At 35.5% G+C, this 14987-nt stretch overlaps 1 protein-coding gene across 1 annotated transcript; it reads right to left on the reverse strand.

Moving 5' to 3' along the window:
* Positions 1 to 566: 566 nt before the first annotated feature.
* On the reverse strand, positions 567 to 14620 carry melt (melted). The gene is made up of 13 exons (XM_068773370.1): positions 14287 to 14620; positions 13136 to 13390; positions 10971 to 11175; positions 10330 to 10436; positions 9441 to 9593; positions 8078 to 8224; positions 7061 to 7218; positions 6141 to 6442; positions 5261 to 5350; positions 4204 to 4334; positions 3116 to 3575; positions 1539 to 2053; positions 567 to 934 (listed from the first exon to the last, which is right to left on the reverse strand). The coding sequence occupies exons 1-13, from the start codon at positions 14389 to 14391 to the stop codon at positions 686 to 688; spliced, it is 2877 nt and encodes a 958-aa protein (XP_068629471.1). The 5' UTR covers positions 14392 to 14620; the 3' UTR covers positions 567 to 685.
* Between the last annotated feature and the right edge of the window lie 367 nt (positions 14621 to 14987).

Here is a 14987-nt window from a genome sequence, read left to right on the forward strand (position 1 = left end):
GCTTCGTTTATCAAAAAATGAATATCATTTTTGACACGGGAGTACAGATAACAAAATTGTGTAAATAATTTTCGCGCGCTAAAAAAAGTTCATACCAATTCTACCAACTGTCAAAATAAATAGATATCAGAAGGATTTTTTCATCGTCAGGATTTTTAATTTCTTGAAAAGCTAGATTCTGTACTGACAAGAAGAAAACTAAGCTATCTAAACAGGTTGATTGGTTATAGGTGTAAAAGCTTAAAAAATGAATATAGCTCATTTGTACATAAAAAGCATAAAAACTTTAACTCCTATTTCCAATCACTTTGTATAAAGTGAGCACTCTGATATATGATACACTGATTTATATACAGATTGTAAACTACGATTTTTCTTGCTATATTATAAAAACCTTACTTATTGTTTCTGAAATAATTGATTTCTGGGTGTACCATAAATTACTTGAGCTATACATTTACCCTTTTAAACATAAAACAGTCGCCTTATATAATGCATACAGGTATTAAGTATTTAACTATATACATATTCTGAATTATTAAAAAGCATAATATGTAAGTGTAAACTGTTTCATGTCAGTATTAAAAACTATTTTTGTTTGATTTGTTTAACGTTTTCTTATATATATCATACAGTGATATAATAAGGTGATTGGATATAAATATTGAGCATATAAATGTAAGACTTAGAAACTCTTTAGTGTTAGTCCCCTGGCGGGCAGGCTGTTGGCCTTGGCGGGCGCGTCCCGCGCCTGGGAGTGGGCGACAGCGATGCTGAGACACTGCGCCCATTCCTCCGCGTTCTTGCCGTCCTTCGGCTTCAGTATCAGGGTCTGGTCACCCGTGAATATCTCGAAGGCTTTGGGAATGTTGCGAGCGCCTCTCGACACTTTCACCGAACGTATTTGGTTGATGTCAATGCTTTCGCCACCGCTCTAAAATGGTCATTAGTATAACTTAATAGATAATTCACTGAGATATTGTTAAAACATAAATGATACTAATAATACAATGGGCTTTCCGCTCCTTGGCTTTAGTAGTAAAGCGATTCAAGCATTTGACACGTATGAACCATGCAGTAAAAAGTATTTTCTTTATATCTTGCTAACTAAATTTTAACTGCCAAATGAGTTGCTAAGAGCATAAATCGAGACCGACTCCATTATTACAACTTTCTCTTTTATATCGATAGAGAAAAGTTCTATAGGACAGAAAAATTAAAACACACCTAATGAACTAATAACCTTATTCGAGACCAAAAATAGCTTATGATGTATACTAATAAAAAATATTGTGTACCCTAAAGTATTACAATGAAAATGTCATCATATTATTGAAGTCTAGCAGTGTGCAAAATAAAGAAAATAATTCTTGTGTGATCGTGGTTATGAAAATTGATTATTAAGTAAAGTTATTACCATGAAACAGATTTTTTTCTATTTGTTATTGTATTCAAATAAAAAAAAATGCTTTAAGTTTTTAATTTTGCCAGTATAATCTGGTGGGGCAGGTAGTTTAATAATAAAAAGATATACTCACGGCGCCCTTGCAGGAGAGATGCGCACCGGAGAGCGTGAAGTATCGCGTGCGCCAGCGGCGGAACAGTCTCCAGCGGCCCTTCTTCTCCTTCAGCTGACCCTCGATGACGGGCGTCTCCGCAGCGAGGAAGCCGACGGCGCGCTCGGGGCGAGTGCAGAGGAAGCATCCCCAGGTGGCGTGAGTGCTCAGCTCGAAGACGTCGAAGAAGCCGGCGGCGCGCAGCTCACTGAGTAACATTTCTTGGTCCTTGGCGGGCGGGAAGGCTCCCGTGACGAGCGTGAGGAAGGTATTGTTGTCGCACTTGAGGATGTCCCAGCAGTGCTTGAGGCTGGCGACGGTGGGGTCGCGGGAGGAGAGTGCCGCTGCGTGGCGCGCCTGCAGCGCCAGGAACATGAGGTGAATCCACACGCGCGGTGCTCTTGTCCTCATGGAGAACGCGGCGCGCGCGTATAAGCAGTGCGGACCGCGACGCCCGCACGCGAACTGCAGCCGCGCCTGCTTTTTAGACCGACGCTCTGTGGACATTTTAAAACAAATCTGTTAATAACTAAACTTTATTTATTCATATTATTCACGGATTTGGCTCCATTATGGTATATGTAAGTCATGAGAATAATGCCTAAAGGAGCCCAATTACATACAAATTAGCATCAGATTAAGATCCTTGTCTTTGCGGTCATGTAAACCAAACCAGCTGTCGATCTCGTATTTGTAGCATCTATTGTCTATTCTATTGTTTCTGAAGATGTTAATGCTTTTAGCCCTAAGGCTTTTACAGCTTCATCGGTACTGAGTTCACGGAGCAGAAGGGTCCGTGAACTAGATGAATTTGTAGCAAAAAAATCCTCACCTTATATGCCATAAGACAGAACACTTCATATTCGCCGTTCAACCAACTACTAACGCCATCTAGTGTACTGAGACATAATTATATCTACTTAAGAAACAAATTCGATGGTATAAAATTACAGTCATACAGATATATATTAGAGGGACCGGAAAGTAATGTCGTTTCTGTCGACATATTTTATAGCAAAATCGATTGATTTTTACCGCTCCGGCATTGAAAATTTGTATAATAGATGGCAAAAGGTTGTTGATAATGAAGGTTATTATATTGTTGATTAGAAATAAAAACTTGTTAAAAATGTAGTTGTGTGAATCTAACTTAAGAAAGCGACATTACTTTTCGTTCACCCTAACATATAAGATGAGAATAGACACTCCCCTGTAACGACATGCTTCAATTTAAATAACATGGCTACGAGTGAAAGGTTACAATAATGTCAATCGAATTTTTTTTTGTATACACTTTCAAAAATATCTTTAATGCAGAAGTTACTGAAATTAATTTCCATGCTAATATATCAGCTTAATACTGTAAAAAGACGATACCACAGAGTAAGGATTTTTTATTGTTTTTTATGTGACGGAGTCTTAAATTTATTGCAATAAAATGTAATTTACGGCTTTTGATTGAACACGTAAATTTAAATACCAAAACCAAAATGAAATAAATACATTAAAATAATAATTACCAAAGTTACCAATTCTACCAAAATGAACATAAAAGCTACCTTCTATTGTGCACTTGGCCGGCGGCGGTAACCTAAGCGATACGTTGTCCATATACGCCTTTATCTTATCCAGGTGCTTCTCGCAGAAGTGCTGCACCGTGTCCCTCATCGGGTACGGCTCGAACACGCTGATGCGGTGGTTGGCATTCGTGTTAGCTGTCGCACCTCCTGCGCCCGCGTTGATCATGGTAACACTGGTATTGTTTGCTCGCCGTGACGTCACAGTCAGCGGGCCTGATATGGAGACGGGGTTGGTGACGGGCGTGTGGGTCAGGCCGTTGGTAGGCGGGGGCAGGGTCGCTGGTATGACGGAGATCTGGCCCAAGGCAGAATTGGAGTGCTGTATGGAGACAGACGACGTGATGGGCGTGAGGGCGTCACTCGACTTGCCCGTCAGTGGGTTGACGGATATGGACTGCGTTTGGAGCGGTGGTCCTGAACTTATCGTGGCGCCTGTGCTCTGTAATAACAATTAATTTTAATTGATAACAATTATAATCTTTATTATTGTAAAAGTCGATACTGAAGTTATGGTCAAGACTTCTGAGCTGATAATCACTGTATAGACGTACACTGCAAGGTATAGACCTCCCTCAATCACCGCTTCGGTGACTTCCTGGCGACCTTAACTATCTTCAGTCTACCTAGTGAGAAGCTTATAGCTGGTAGTCGCCACTATAGAACCTTTCGCCCCCAACAGTGGACGCCTATCGGCTGGTATGATAATTCACTGTATCACAAAATTATTTATATAAAACCCTTTTCGACTAAATAATGGTTTAATACAGTGTTTTTTTTAATTGTCAACATATCAGATGTAAATGTAGAAATAACTAAATTATTGTACATATACATAGAGACAACATTAGAATCTTGTTAGCAATGATATTTAGTAATAATAATTGTTTTTGATGTGTCATCCAACTAAAGAATCATTTAAATTTTATTTATTAATTTCTTTACTAACACTTCTTACACTAATGAGGGTTAACACAACGAAATAACATTCCATAATTTTGATTTTCACATTATATAGTACAAAATGAATAATGTAAGCCAATCTATATGTATTTATATATATGGGTTACCGTTGATGGTCCGATGAGTATGTTGTGGTGGTGATGCCTGGCGTTGTGTCGAGGAGCTCGCGGAGGCGAAGCTCCCACTACCGTCACGCCGCTAGGAGCCGTGCCCCCACTGCCACCTTTCGCCACACCCACTAGCAAACAAACAATTTCAATTTGTAAGGAAATGTCAATTTTAATTCCACAGGCCCACCATGTCCCTCACAAACCGCAAACTTATTATTGAATGTACAGCTCATTTGTCAGCAAAAATCTTCGACACCTATTCCCAATCACCAAGTATAAAGTGATCATTTTGAAATTTGTTTCATTAAATTATGTTTTCTATTGTAATGCGACAACTCTATAAACTCTGGCAGTACAAACTTTGCAGGAACTGACAGTAAACAATAAGTTATTTTAAACCAGAACATTGAATTAAAAAACCCTACATCTCATTATATTATCATTACGTTGTTTAATATTTCTGAAACTATTGATTTTGGGATATGGGGTACCATACATTAATTGACAGCAAATACATTCACCCCTTTAAAACTTTCACACCTGTAACCAATCACCCTGTATATTGAAAATGCAACTAATTTTACTTGACTGAGCGAAAATCGTTTTAAGAAACTCAACAATCTCAACAAACTCAAAATCTCTATAAGCATAACGCTAGCTGTAAGGCACAAGCCTCCCCCAAGGATATCTGCAGATAGTGTCCTGCAATTTTCCTAACCCTGAGTAGAGAACAGCTAAGAAAAAATTCACAGAATTTTACCCGCAAAAAGGGGAGAGAGAGGAGTTGAGATCGCGTTCATAAAAAAATGTACTTTTCCAAATTATTCGTATAAAACTAATTCTTTTTTTGGCACGTCAATAATTGCCAAAACTGGACTAGTTAAGTCATAGTGAAATGTCGGTGATTATTTTCCGAATCGAGGTGATGAGGACAGATTCGTGCTGTCTCAGACTTCGTATTACAGTGTTATACCGTCACATACCAGGATCCGTACCACTCTTACCATCTGTCTATTCCGCTTTATCGTTTTGTGGTATTAAAAAATATACTTACCAGCACCCGATTGAATCGCGTTCTGTTGATTTATCTGTTGCGAGGACGACAACCGCGTCATGCTTTTATGTAAACCTCCCACGGATCCTCCTGCAAAACGGACACTTATGTATCTTAGACTGTTAATATATAATAGATTATTATATATTAACATTCAATTACAAACCTCACTTTAATACATGAAAACATATTTTAATTTATAAAATGGTAAATAAAAAGTCTTGTCCTTCTTTTTAGCTGATAGTCGTGGGCGTCTGCAAGACATATCCTCCCCCCCCCCCCGCTTCAAAAGATCAAAAGACCACTATAACCGGTCCTATGCTGTTCGCAACAAGCTACCTCCCGTGACTGTAGTCATATCGCTGGTCCATTTAATGGGGATTCTATCTACACCTCATCTAACAGCTCGTGGTCGCCTCTCGAGAAACTTTCAGCTCTATCGGCCATCTTTTATAACAGCGATGTGCCCCACCCACTGCCATTGCTGTCTGGGCGACGAGCTTTCTTATCTGGGCCATCATATACGACAACGTCTTGGATCCATGTGTCAATTACTAGCAACACACATTGGTAAGCAAGAGCTTCGACTACAAATATTGTGGAATTTTGGACGTGAATGTTTTTGAGCTTCCCGAATACTACCCATCCGAGTTGGATTAACCGAGTGATTTATTTCTCAGAGTTAGACTAAAATATTTTTAGGTTATGAAAGAAGTAAATAAACTAACCTACTATATACTCAGTATTTATAATTGTCTGTAATTATTAAAGTGAGAAATTAAGTGGTATCAGATGAAGAAAATTATCAACATATACATTTAAGGACTAATTTGTCAAAAATTCATTTATTATACTAATGTAAATGTAAAATAAAACCTACCAGCAACATTTAATCTTGTCATACTTCTATGCGAGTTGGGTCCAGGATGCAGCCGTCCCGTACTCCGGGAATCCCCGAGCTTGGCTCGCCTCGTGTACCCCGTTGTGACCGGCGGGTTCGAACTGGCTGACGGCGTTGCGTTCGTAATGACAGACGTCGAGTTGGTGGGGATAGAACTGTTCGTTGTATTCGGCACAACGGTCCCAGAATTTGTGTTCGCAGCGCCCCCTAGTTTAACGATCGTCACGCCCCCCGACGTCCTGTTCACTTCGCTATGCGATATTGTCGATTTCGGTCGGCTACTGTAAATAAAAGAAATGTTTTTTTTATTCTATCGTTTATTACACAAGGCAATAAGGAGGTACATGCCCAATGATATAAAACTACACGAAATTATATATTTTGGTATTAAATTTTTAAATAAGCTTCCAAAAATTAAAGATATAAATACAGATAAATATAATAAGTATACATATCGTAAATGATAATGTATATATATATTCATATATAAAGATGCCTTCCTTTGCATGTTTGTGTATATGTTTATAAGTGCACATGTGTGCGTTAATGTGCGTGTAAGTACTTTTATGTTACATGCACGTGAAATCATGTACGAGTGGGGTAACGTGTAGTTACGTATCACTATATAATGCGTGTGTACGCATGTTCGTGTACATTTTTGGGTACATGTTTGTGTACGCCAGAACGTGCTCGCATTTTCTTTCGTCATAAAATATGAGCATTAACAGGTTCCGCAGGTTGAAGGTGTCAAATCGTCAAGTAAAATCAATGCTTTACTTTTGGCGTCTATCGGCTGATTTGACGATGAAATGCTCTTTTGGCGTCTATCGGCTGATTTGATGATAATGATGAAATGCTTTTTAAGCGACTGTTAGCTGGTTCAGAGTGTGGAGGTTCACCTGTTGTTGGCACGCAGGGCGGCGAGTAGGCGGTCGGTGAAGAGTGCAGGGTAGGCGGAGCAGAGAGCAGTGGCAGACCGTAGCAGCGCAGCCTGCTCAGCGCGGTCCGCGCCGCAGAGCCGCTCCACCACGAAGTTAAGCGCCTCTTGTGCACGCTCCTGTCAAATCGATCATACATATCATTTTACCACTGCTGTTAATAATATACATGATATATCAAACGTAACTCAGGGTAGAGGACCTCAATATTTTACCGATTTACCCCCATTATGTTCAGCAATTTTCAATAATTCGGGTGACATTTTAAATATGTTTTTTTTTTAAATATCCTATTTAGAGAACTTAATAATACAATGTAATTAATAGGTTTACGCTCGTAAATTTTTGCCACAGTTAGGCTGAATGTTAGATAACATTTGAAAATACATTAATATTAATATTTTTTTACGTATTTAAATATTGTCATTAATTTTAAGGGACTGTTACGCACAATATCTTTGGATATTCGAATTCTAAATTTAAAAAAAATCTCGTAACATATTTTGTCAAACCTTTTTTAAAAATGACTACAATAATCAATTAATATTTCTTAAAGCTAGAAATACTTCAAGATGTTAAATTAAAAAAAATAGAAATTTTAACACTTAATGGGCAGTTGCAGCCTAGCAGTAAAGGACTGACTGACACTTGCCACTACTAGGTCACGGGTTTTATTCCCTGGACACAATCTTATTTAATTCACAATTTGTGCATTATTTATAATAGGATAATAAAGGTAAAAAGAATAGGATTGACACTGCTCACAAACAAGTTTCCATAGGATGGGCAACAGCGTCCTCTAGGTACCATAATACCACATTAGCGATTAGAGTGTATCCTCCCATAGATATACATAGATATATTTGGACCAGGCCTATGACTTGCAGTGGGTGCCTATATGCTGCCTGTTAATAATCTTTAATGTCTCTCTTACTTAGAATTCTACTTCTTATCTTAGAACTTTTGTGTTATACTAACTCTGCTGGTATGTCCAAGTTGCGCGAGCACAGTGGCCACGAGGGCGGAGGCCCGAGGCGTCGCGTGCGGAGGCCGGGCCGCTCTGCGAATCGCAGCGCTATGCTCCATCAACAGAGAGGCTCGACTCTGACTCAGGCATACCATTAGCTGCGAACATAACGTTTCTTTTAAACATAAAACTCAAAGAATGCAAAAACAATTGCTGGAGAACGAATCTAGACCTATCTAATATAGACCTGTAACGAAATAATCGCAGAGGTGAAAACGCTTTCGCTTATGCACCGAACGAACCTCACCGCCATTGTTGTCGGTCAATCCACCGGTCTGCGCATGCGCAAAATCTCAGGACGCGCGGTGATTGGTCGGTACGTAAGCGAGAGCGATATTCAACCTGTTGTCAAAACCAAGTCACACTACTCTAAATATTTAATTGTATAAACTAAAACTGCTGTTTTTTTATAACTTCTCCACAAGTGCTCCAGCTCGTTATATTGTCTAAAATTGCCTAGTAAACCTATTAAACATTACAGACCTATTTGTTGTGTCCTAAACTAATTTTAAAAAAATTGTTTTGCATGAGAATATGTAATCTTCTGAGTAATATTTATTCTGCCTTCAAATATTTATAACATTTCTCTGTAATTTCAATAATTTTTCTTACATTCTACTGACTTTTCTTTTTAATATTATTTATAAAATGGTGCCGGTTGCGTAATTATTAAGTTTCTATACTATTATTATTAATTTAATATCTATACAAATAAATAAAACTGGAGTGCCTGTTTGTAATATTAAAACAACCGCTTTTATTACAACATATATGGTGTATATACCAAAATTACATTTTTTTATTTTTGTCTGTCTGTTCTGGCTAATCTCTGAAATGGCATTATATTGACAGGTAGTTGATGTAGTAAGAAGTAACTTAGACTGCTTTTATTTGAGGAAAATTCTTAGAAAATAAAGGAGATATATTTAATTATTTTTTTTTGTTAATTCGAGGCGAAAGAAATCGCGGCCACACCTAGTCTTATCACCCGATCCTTTGTTACCATCAAAATAAAATAACACTACTTCAATGTTTTTCTTATCAAAAATAAAATTATAAAAGTATTAAATACAATGTCTCAATATTTTTAATTAGAGATATAGATTAACTTCAGAGGGCGGTACCGCCCCGTAAAGGACGATGGAGCTTTTGACAGAACAGTAGCTAGACCAAAGCTGAAAGGGGTGTTATGCAATAGCACCCTTTTATAAACTTTTCCTACCCGATAGTCCTATAGATTCATAAGGTTGGAAACCTGCATTATACGGTCTGCAACTACAGGTATTATTCGAAAAAGTGTGGAGTTCAGCTTACCTGCAGCAAATCCACGCACATGCAGCCAGGGTCGGTCTGGCTGGCAGTGTTGGGGCACAGGTATGAGAGCAGCTGAGGTACACAGGTTTTAAGTGCTTCCGGCCTCCGTACTGCTATTTGCTCGAAAAGCGAAAACAGGGAATTCTTCTCCACCTGTTATAATGGATATAAATTATATACAATTATATAAATCCTTTAATATTGTTTTCAAGATTTTCAGATATGTCGTGAGAAATTTGAAAAAATTGAAATTATTTTCATTAGTGTAAATATATTTGAATCAATTGGAAAGTAAACGAAGATTTCATGAAGCCTTTTCAAAAACTAAGAAATAGTACATATATGTGTATATATGTATATACGTCTCTTATACTTCTATATGAATTGTTAATTATTTTAGTTATTTTCTATGGTTTATAAAAAAGTATAAATAAATATTTGATACCTTTAAATGAACAATTAAATCTTCTAATAAAATCTCAAAAATTGAGAAGCCAAATAATTGCTTTTATTATCAACTCAAATGCAAATAGCATATTTTTCCAGATAATAAAACAATAATATCTTAAATAAAATTATTATTTGGGTAAATATTAATTAAATGTTAGTCATTGTTATTTTCAAACAATATAACTTAAGAATAAAGTTTTTATTTAAGTTGCATTCCATGCTATGATGTCATTCTTTTGAAATCAATACTTATCTTATGATAATCTTACAAGTGCCAATACTCAATATTGATAATTTATCATGATATCACCGATATACTCATCTCGGGGCCTAAATTCATTGCACATTGCACAGAATTTCCAAATTTAAAACCACTGCTGTCTAATATTGTAAATAGCGAAAATACAGGTAAACAAAATATTTTAAAGGTATATCTAACCTGTTCAGCGTGAGGCAAGAGTGAAACAAGAGCAGTCACATGACCTTCCAGAGGTTCAGGGCATACTTCATACAAATTAGTTAAAATCCGACACAGTGGGTAGTTACCTGAAAAAAATAATTATTATATGATTCACTGCAAACAATTTAGCATACAAAATTAAAATTTACACATTCGGTTTAATAAAAATTAAGCCTTTTTTTGCTTCCTTAATATTAACACTATACAAACATCTTATTTCATTTCTTTAAAATATTTTATATTTATCACATACTCTATGGTAGCCTAACATTCTTGATGATGGTATTACATGAAGTACCTCTGGTGCCCATAATACGGTTTAATTCTTACCGTGGGCATGGGGAATTACTAGTTTTTCTGTCCACAGTAATTACAATGCATTAAGCTTTAACATCATCATCATGGCAGTTGATAGACACTCACTATAATGCACAAGTCTCCCTTAAAGATCATCACAATGACCGGTTTTGCGCTGCCCATATCCTTCGACTTCCTGTGATCTTGACTATATTTTAGGGATGCCACTTGAGGAACTTATTATTTAAAAACTTATAATTATGGTGACTACAGTAACAATGGCATTAATAAAATATTATGATTGATTTGCATTGTATACCTACCAGACATGATGGAGTCCATAATAGTTTGAACATGAGGCTTGAGTAACGGGGCATGGTGCACTGCAGCCAGGGATAAATACCGGGCCATATGCCGTGATATCTCCCTGTTACCTTTGTGCAGGAATTGTACAGCTACAGGTAGAAACAGTTCCATCACTTCTTTGTTGGCACTTGTCTCTTTGTCACATTGTAATGGAAATGATACCTAGAAAACATGTTTTTTTTTAAATCATCATAGTCTGTTCTTACAATGCCTAAAGTTACATGTATATATTTGTTATAACATACCAAAAAAAATAATTAAGAAATAGATAATTCAAGACACAACAAATAAAAATTCAAAATATATTTATGTGTTTATTGTCTTCTTTTACCTCTACTTCTTATTCACATTTACATAAAACATACAAATCTATTTTTAATATGTATCTATCATAGAATTTCAATTGCCAATGTTTGAATACACATACATATATTCACAATAACTAATTTATTTTAAAATCAAATGTTTTATGCAATAAATTATAATTATTGTTACAAAGGAACAAATCATCATTGTTTCAGCCCATAGACACCTACCACAAGGTATGGGCCTCCCCCAATGATATCTAAGGATACACCATTATTGCCAGTGTAATGGTATGCAGAGGACACTGACTTGGAAAATTGTTTTTGAGCTGTGGCAATCCTATATAATTAATGAAAATTTGATTTATTTAAGAATGTATTCCAGGAATTGAACCCATGATCTACAAATGCACATCACAGTTCTCCACCACTACTCCTACCTCTGCTTTATTTTGACTAAATAAGAAATATTGAAAAACTCTTTTAAAACTGGATCTAAATGCTATTCAATTAAAACATTGTTGTAAGTAATGTCATAACATGTTTTTTTAATATGTAAAGAATGTAGTTATTTGTTTAATAAAGATAATTAGCAATAACAAGGTTAATATGGATCACAAAGCAGCTTTGTATTAGCCTTGTAATGGTTGTCACTGATACACACAAACATCTAAGAAAGAGGTCACATAGCTCTATGATCCACTCTATTAAGTCCAACTATTATAGTCAACCAATAGAACATTTAGTCCTCACTGGAATCTTTGCAACTAGTCACTCTTCACTGGATTTCCCTAAGCTCCCCTCATCTTATTTTGGGCTGATTTTTATGGCTCCCGCTTTAGGGACCTTTATATCCCTACAATTTTCCTGAACAAGTTTTTCAGAATAGTTTTAATTAATTTTCTTTTTTCATTCGTCACATTATCTGGCATTTTATCTTCTTCCATCCTTCACACTCTCTTTCATTCTTAATGCTTTTATTTACATGCCTTCTATGCATCGCTTTTCATCCTTGTGCATATTACAATAGTACATGTTTTTCCACATTTTATTTTCTATCTTTCTTTACATTTTCTTTTACAATTTAGCACTTCACTTTGCATCAATCCTAAACTCCCCACACAAGTTTTTTTTCCCCCACACAAGTTAAACCGGCAATTCTTGAACCTGGTTGCCAGTTAGATTATGACAAGAAAATGTTTTTGGTGCTTTTTTACCAAACAAAAGCGGGCCAACATTTTCTACTTCACAGATTTTGTATATATAGTCATTGTGGTTGTTGGGTCTAAATTAATGTATATAACATTTGAAAGGAATCATAGATGCCATTACCTTAGGCACTCTGTGTTCACTATTTTTTAGAATCACACTTTTTTCTATTGTAATTTAGACAAGTTGGTAAGATATGTGTATAAGATAATTGTATATTTCAAGATTAGAACCAAAGAAATAAAATTACAAAGTCCTCACCCTGGCACTCAAAAGTTTGGCAGCCGTACAATTTTGTGAAATACCTAATGTGATTACAACTGACATTCCAACTCATGTTCAGTTCTTTGTCCTCATCATCAAGATCACTACAATAACCAGCATTGCACATTGCAGGCATGATTATCTAGTCATTAGGATTCAGTATTCAGACTGGCCTTACTTATTTACTTATTACAAAGAAATAAAAAAAGTATCACAAACTATTTATATTACAACTTATGATAGTAATAATATGATAACACAGTTCTTATAATGTTCAGAAATCTATTTAATGATATCTATATATCTACTTATTGTAATATAAATCAAGTTATTATTATGCTTACCAGTACTATACAAGCTATAATGTCGGAAGCAATTTTAGCATGTGGTGGATCATCATCTCTAAGGTGACCAACAGGCATCAAGTTATGGTGCAAGCAAGACTCCAAAAGTGACACTAATGCTCCGCAATACTTTGGCAGTGTGCCTGTTTCTTTTATACAAGATGTCGTACGGGTCACACATATTTCTATCAATGCCTGGTCTCTATCATTGCGACAGTAATCTGTACGGGATGATATCTCGGTAATTTGTTTCAACTGGAAGGATAAGTAAAAATATTTAATTAGTTTAGTGATACTTAATCATGATCAGAGACTGGCTATTCAAGTATATATTTGCATTTATATATTTGCCACCAGTCACCACAATCTCTCTCACCTCTCCACTGACATACCTTAGGTCAGTGTTTCCGAACACGCCCATGCTCCACAGGGGAGCAATTTGATTGTTAAGGGGGGTAATTTGAAAGTGGACACAGCACAAGTTTTATCCTTTCACTTTGATGTAAAAAATAAGTTACATGGAAATGCAAGAGAATTTGTGAAAAGCTAAGAAGGGGCATGGCACATAAAAATACCGCCTAACGTGGATATCACCACTTCCTCTAATTCTATACTACTTGAGTTTCTTAAAGGTAAATTAACAAAAGATAATATTAATGACACAAGCAACTAGTTTATTATGGGACCTCATTTACAACCAAGATTTTTAATTGTGAATTTCTTTTACTAAGCCAACACTTAAATTTTCAGTAAGTAGTGAAGTAATTAAAATTTTTTAAAACTCTCACAAAAAACCAACAAAAACCTAAATTATATATATATATTTATATATATATAAAAATATTTATGTACACATATAAATATATATTTATCAATATATATATTTTTATATATAGATATATATTCTGTATACCCTACTGTAAAAGTAAGTAATATTTGTAAAAGAAAAACATTTCACCAATATTGTAGTTATTTGTATCTACTTTGCAGTAGTTACAGCTTATAACTGTATTCCTATCATAACATGTTAATAAATATAACTTTAAATCATTTCAATATTTATAAAAAAGGCAAATATAAAACTGTGTGTGTAACGAAATTACTCAAAATTAGTTACATCAAGATAACATGAAACTAAATAAATTACTTACAACTTCATTTAAGTCATCCACGATTTCGGAATCCGGAATACCGAATAAATCACCAGCCCGAGTCAAGTCGCGAGCGTTTAACACGTGCTTTAGCAGTTCGTGCATTTTATTACTTTCTATTGACAAGAAAGCTCAAAAAAATCAAAACAGCTTTCAAGAAACAAACACTTGTAATGGACACATCAACACAACATTCCCACCTACGGATAATTCATTTTAACCCATTATCAAAAGCCCAGCGCGACACATTTCCCCAATTAGTTACTAAAAGAGCTTTCTATTTTGTGCATTACAAAATAAAATATAAAAAAGCGTTGTGTGTATGTAAAAGCAAAAGAAGTTTCGTTCCGAAATTGGGTTGATAGGATTTGGTTGACTAGTAGGAAATGTCAATCAGTCATTGAACTCTTACTCACTCATTCAAAATTTTTTTACGTATAACAGAATTTAAAATTCCAAAAATATTTATTTTACCGAATATTAATGTATTAGATATAATTACTTTATTTGTTAGATTAAATAACCCCAGCTACTTTATTTACTTATAATACCCAGAAAACTGTTTTCTTAGTATAACTAAAATTTGACTTGAGTATAAATAGAAATTATACTTTTTTTATCAAAGAAATACTTAAAGTTTTCTTCTGTATGTTTAATATTGGTTGCTTAGGTTAAGTAAGTGGCTTTGTTATCTTGATACC

Source organism: Battus philenor, unplaced genomic scaffold (genome assembly GCF_028537555.1).
Source record: "Battus philenor isolate CCGP_79_NKW_IND1 unplaced genomic scaffold, ilBatPhil1.0.hap1 SCAF_6, whole genome shotgun sequence".
Classification (NCBI taxonomy): domain Eukaryota; kingdom Metazoa; phylum Arthropoda; class Insecta; order Lepidoptera; family Papilionidae; genus Battus; species Battus philenor.

Bases quoted from the DNA above. Each gene is read 5' to 3' on its own strand.
- melt (XM_068773370.1), bottom strand. From the start codon at position 14,391: ATGCACGAACTGCTAAAGCACGTGTTAAACGCTCGCGACTTGACTCGG. The intron at 2,054-3,115 runs GTAGCTTTTATG...AAATGTCCACAG, and splicing joins GGCCAAGTGCACAATAGAAG to AGCGTCGGTCTAAAAAGCAG. The intron at 935-1,538 runs GTGAGTATATCT...TGACCATTTTAG, and splicing joins ATCTCTCCTGCAAGGGCGCC to AGCGGTGGCGAAAGCATTGA.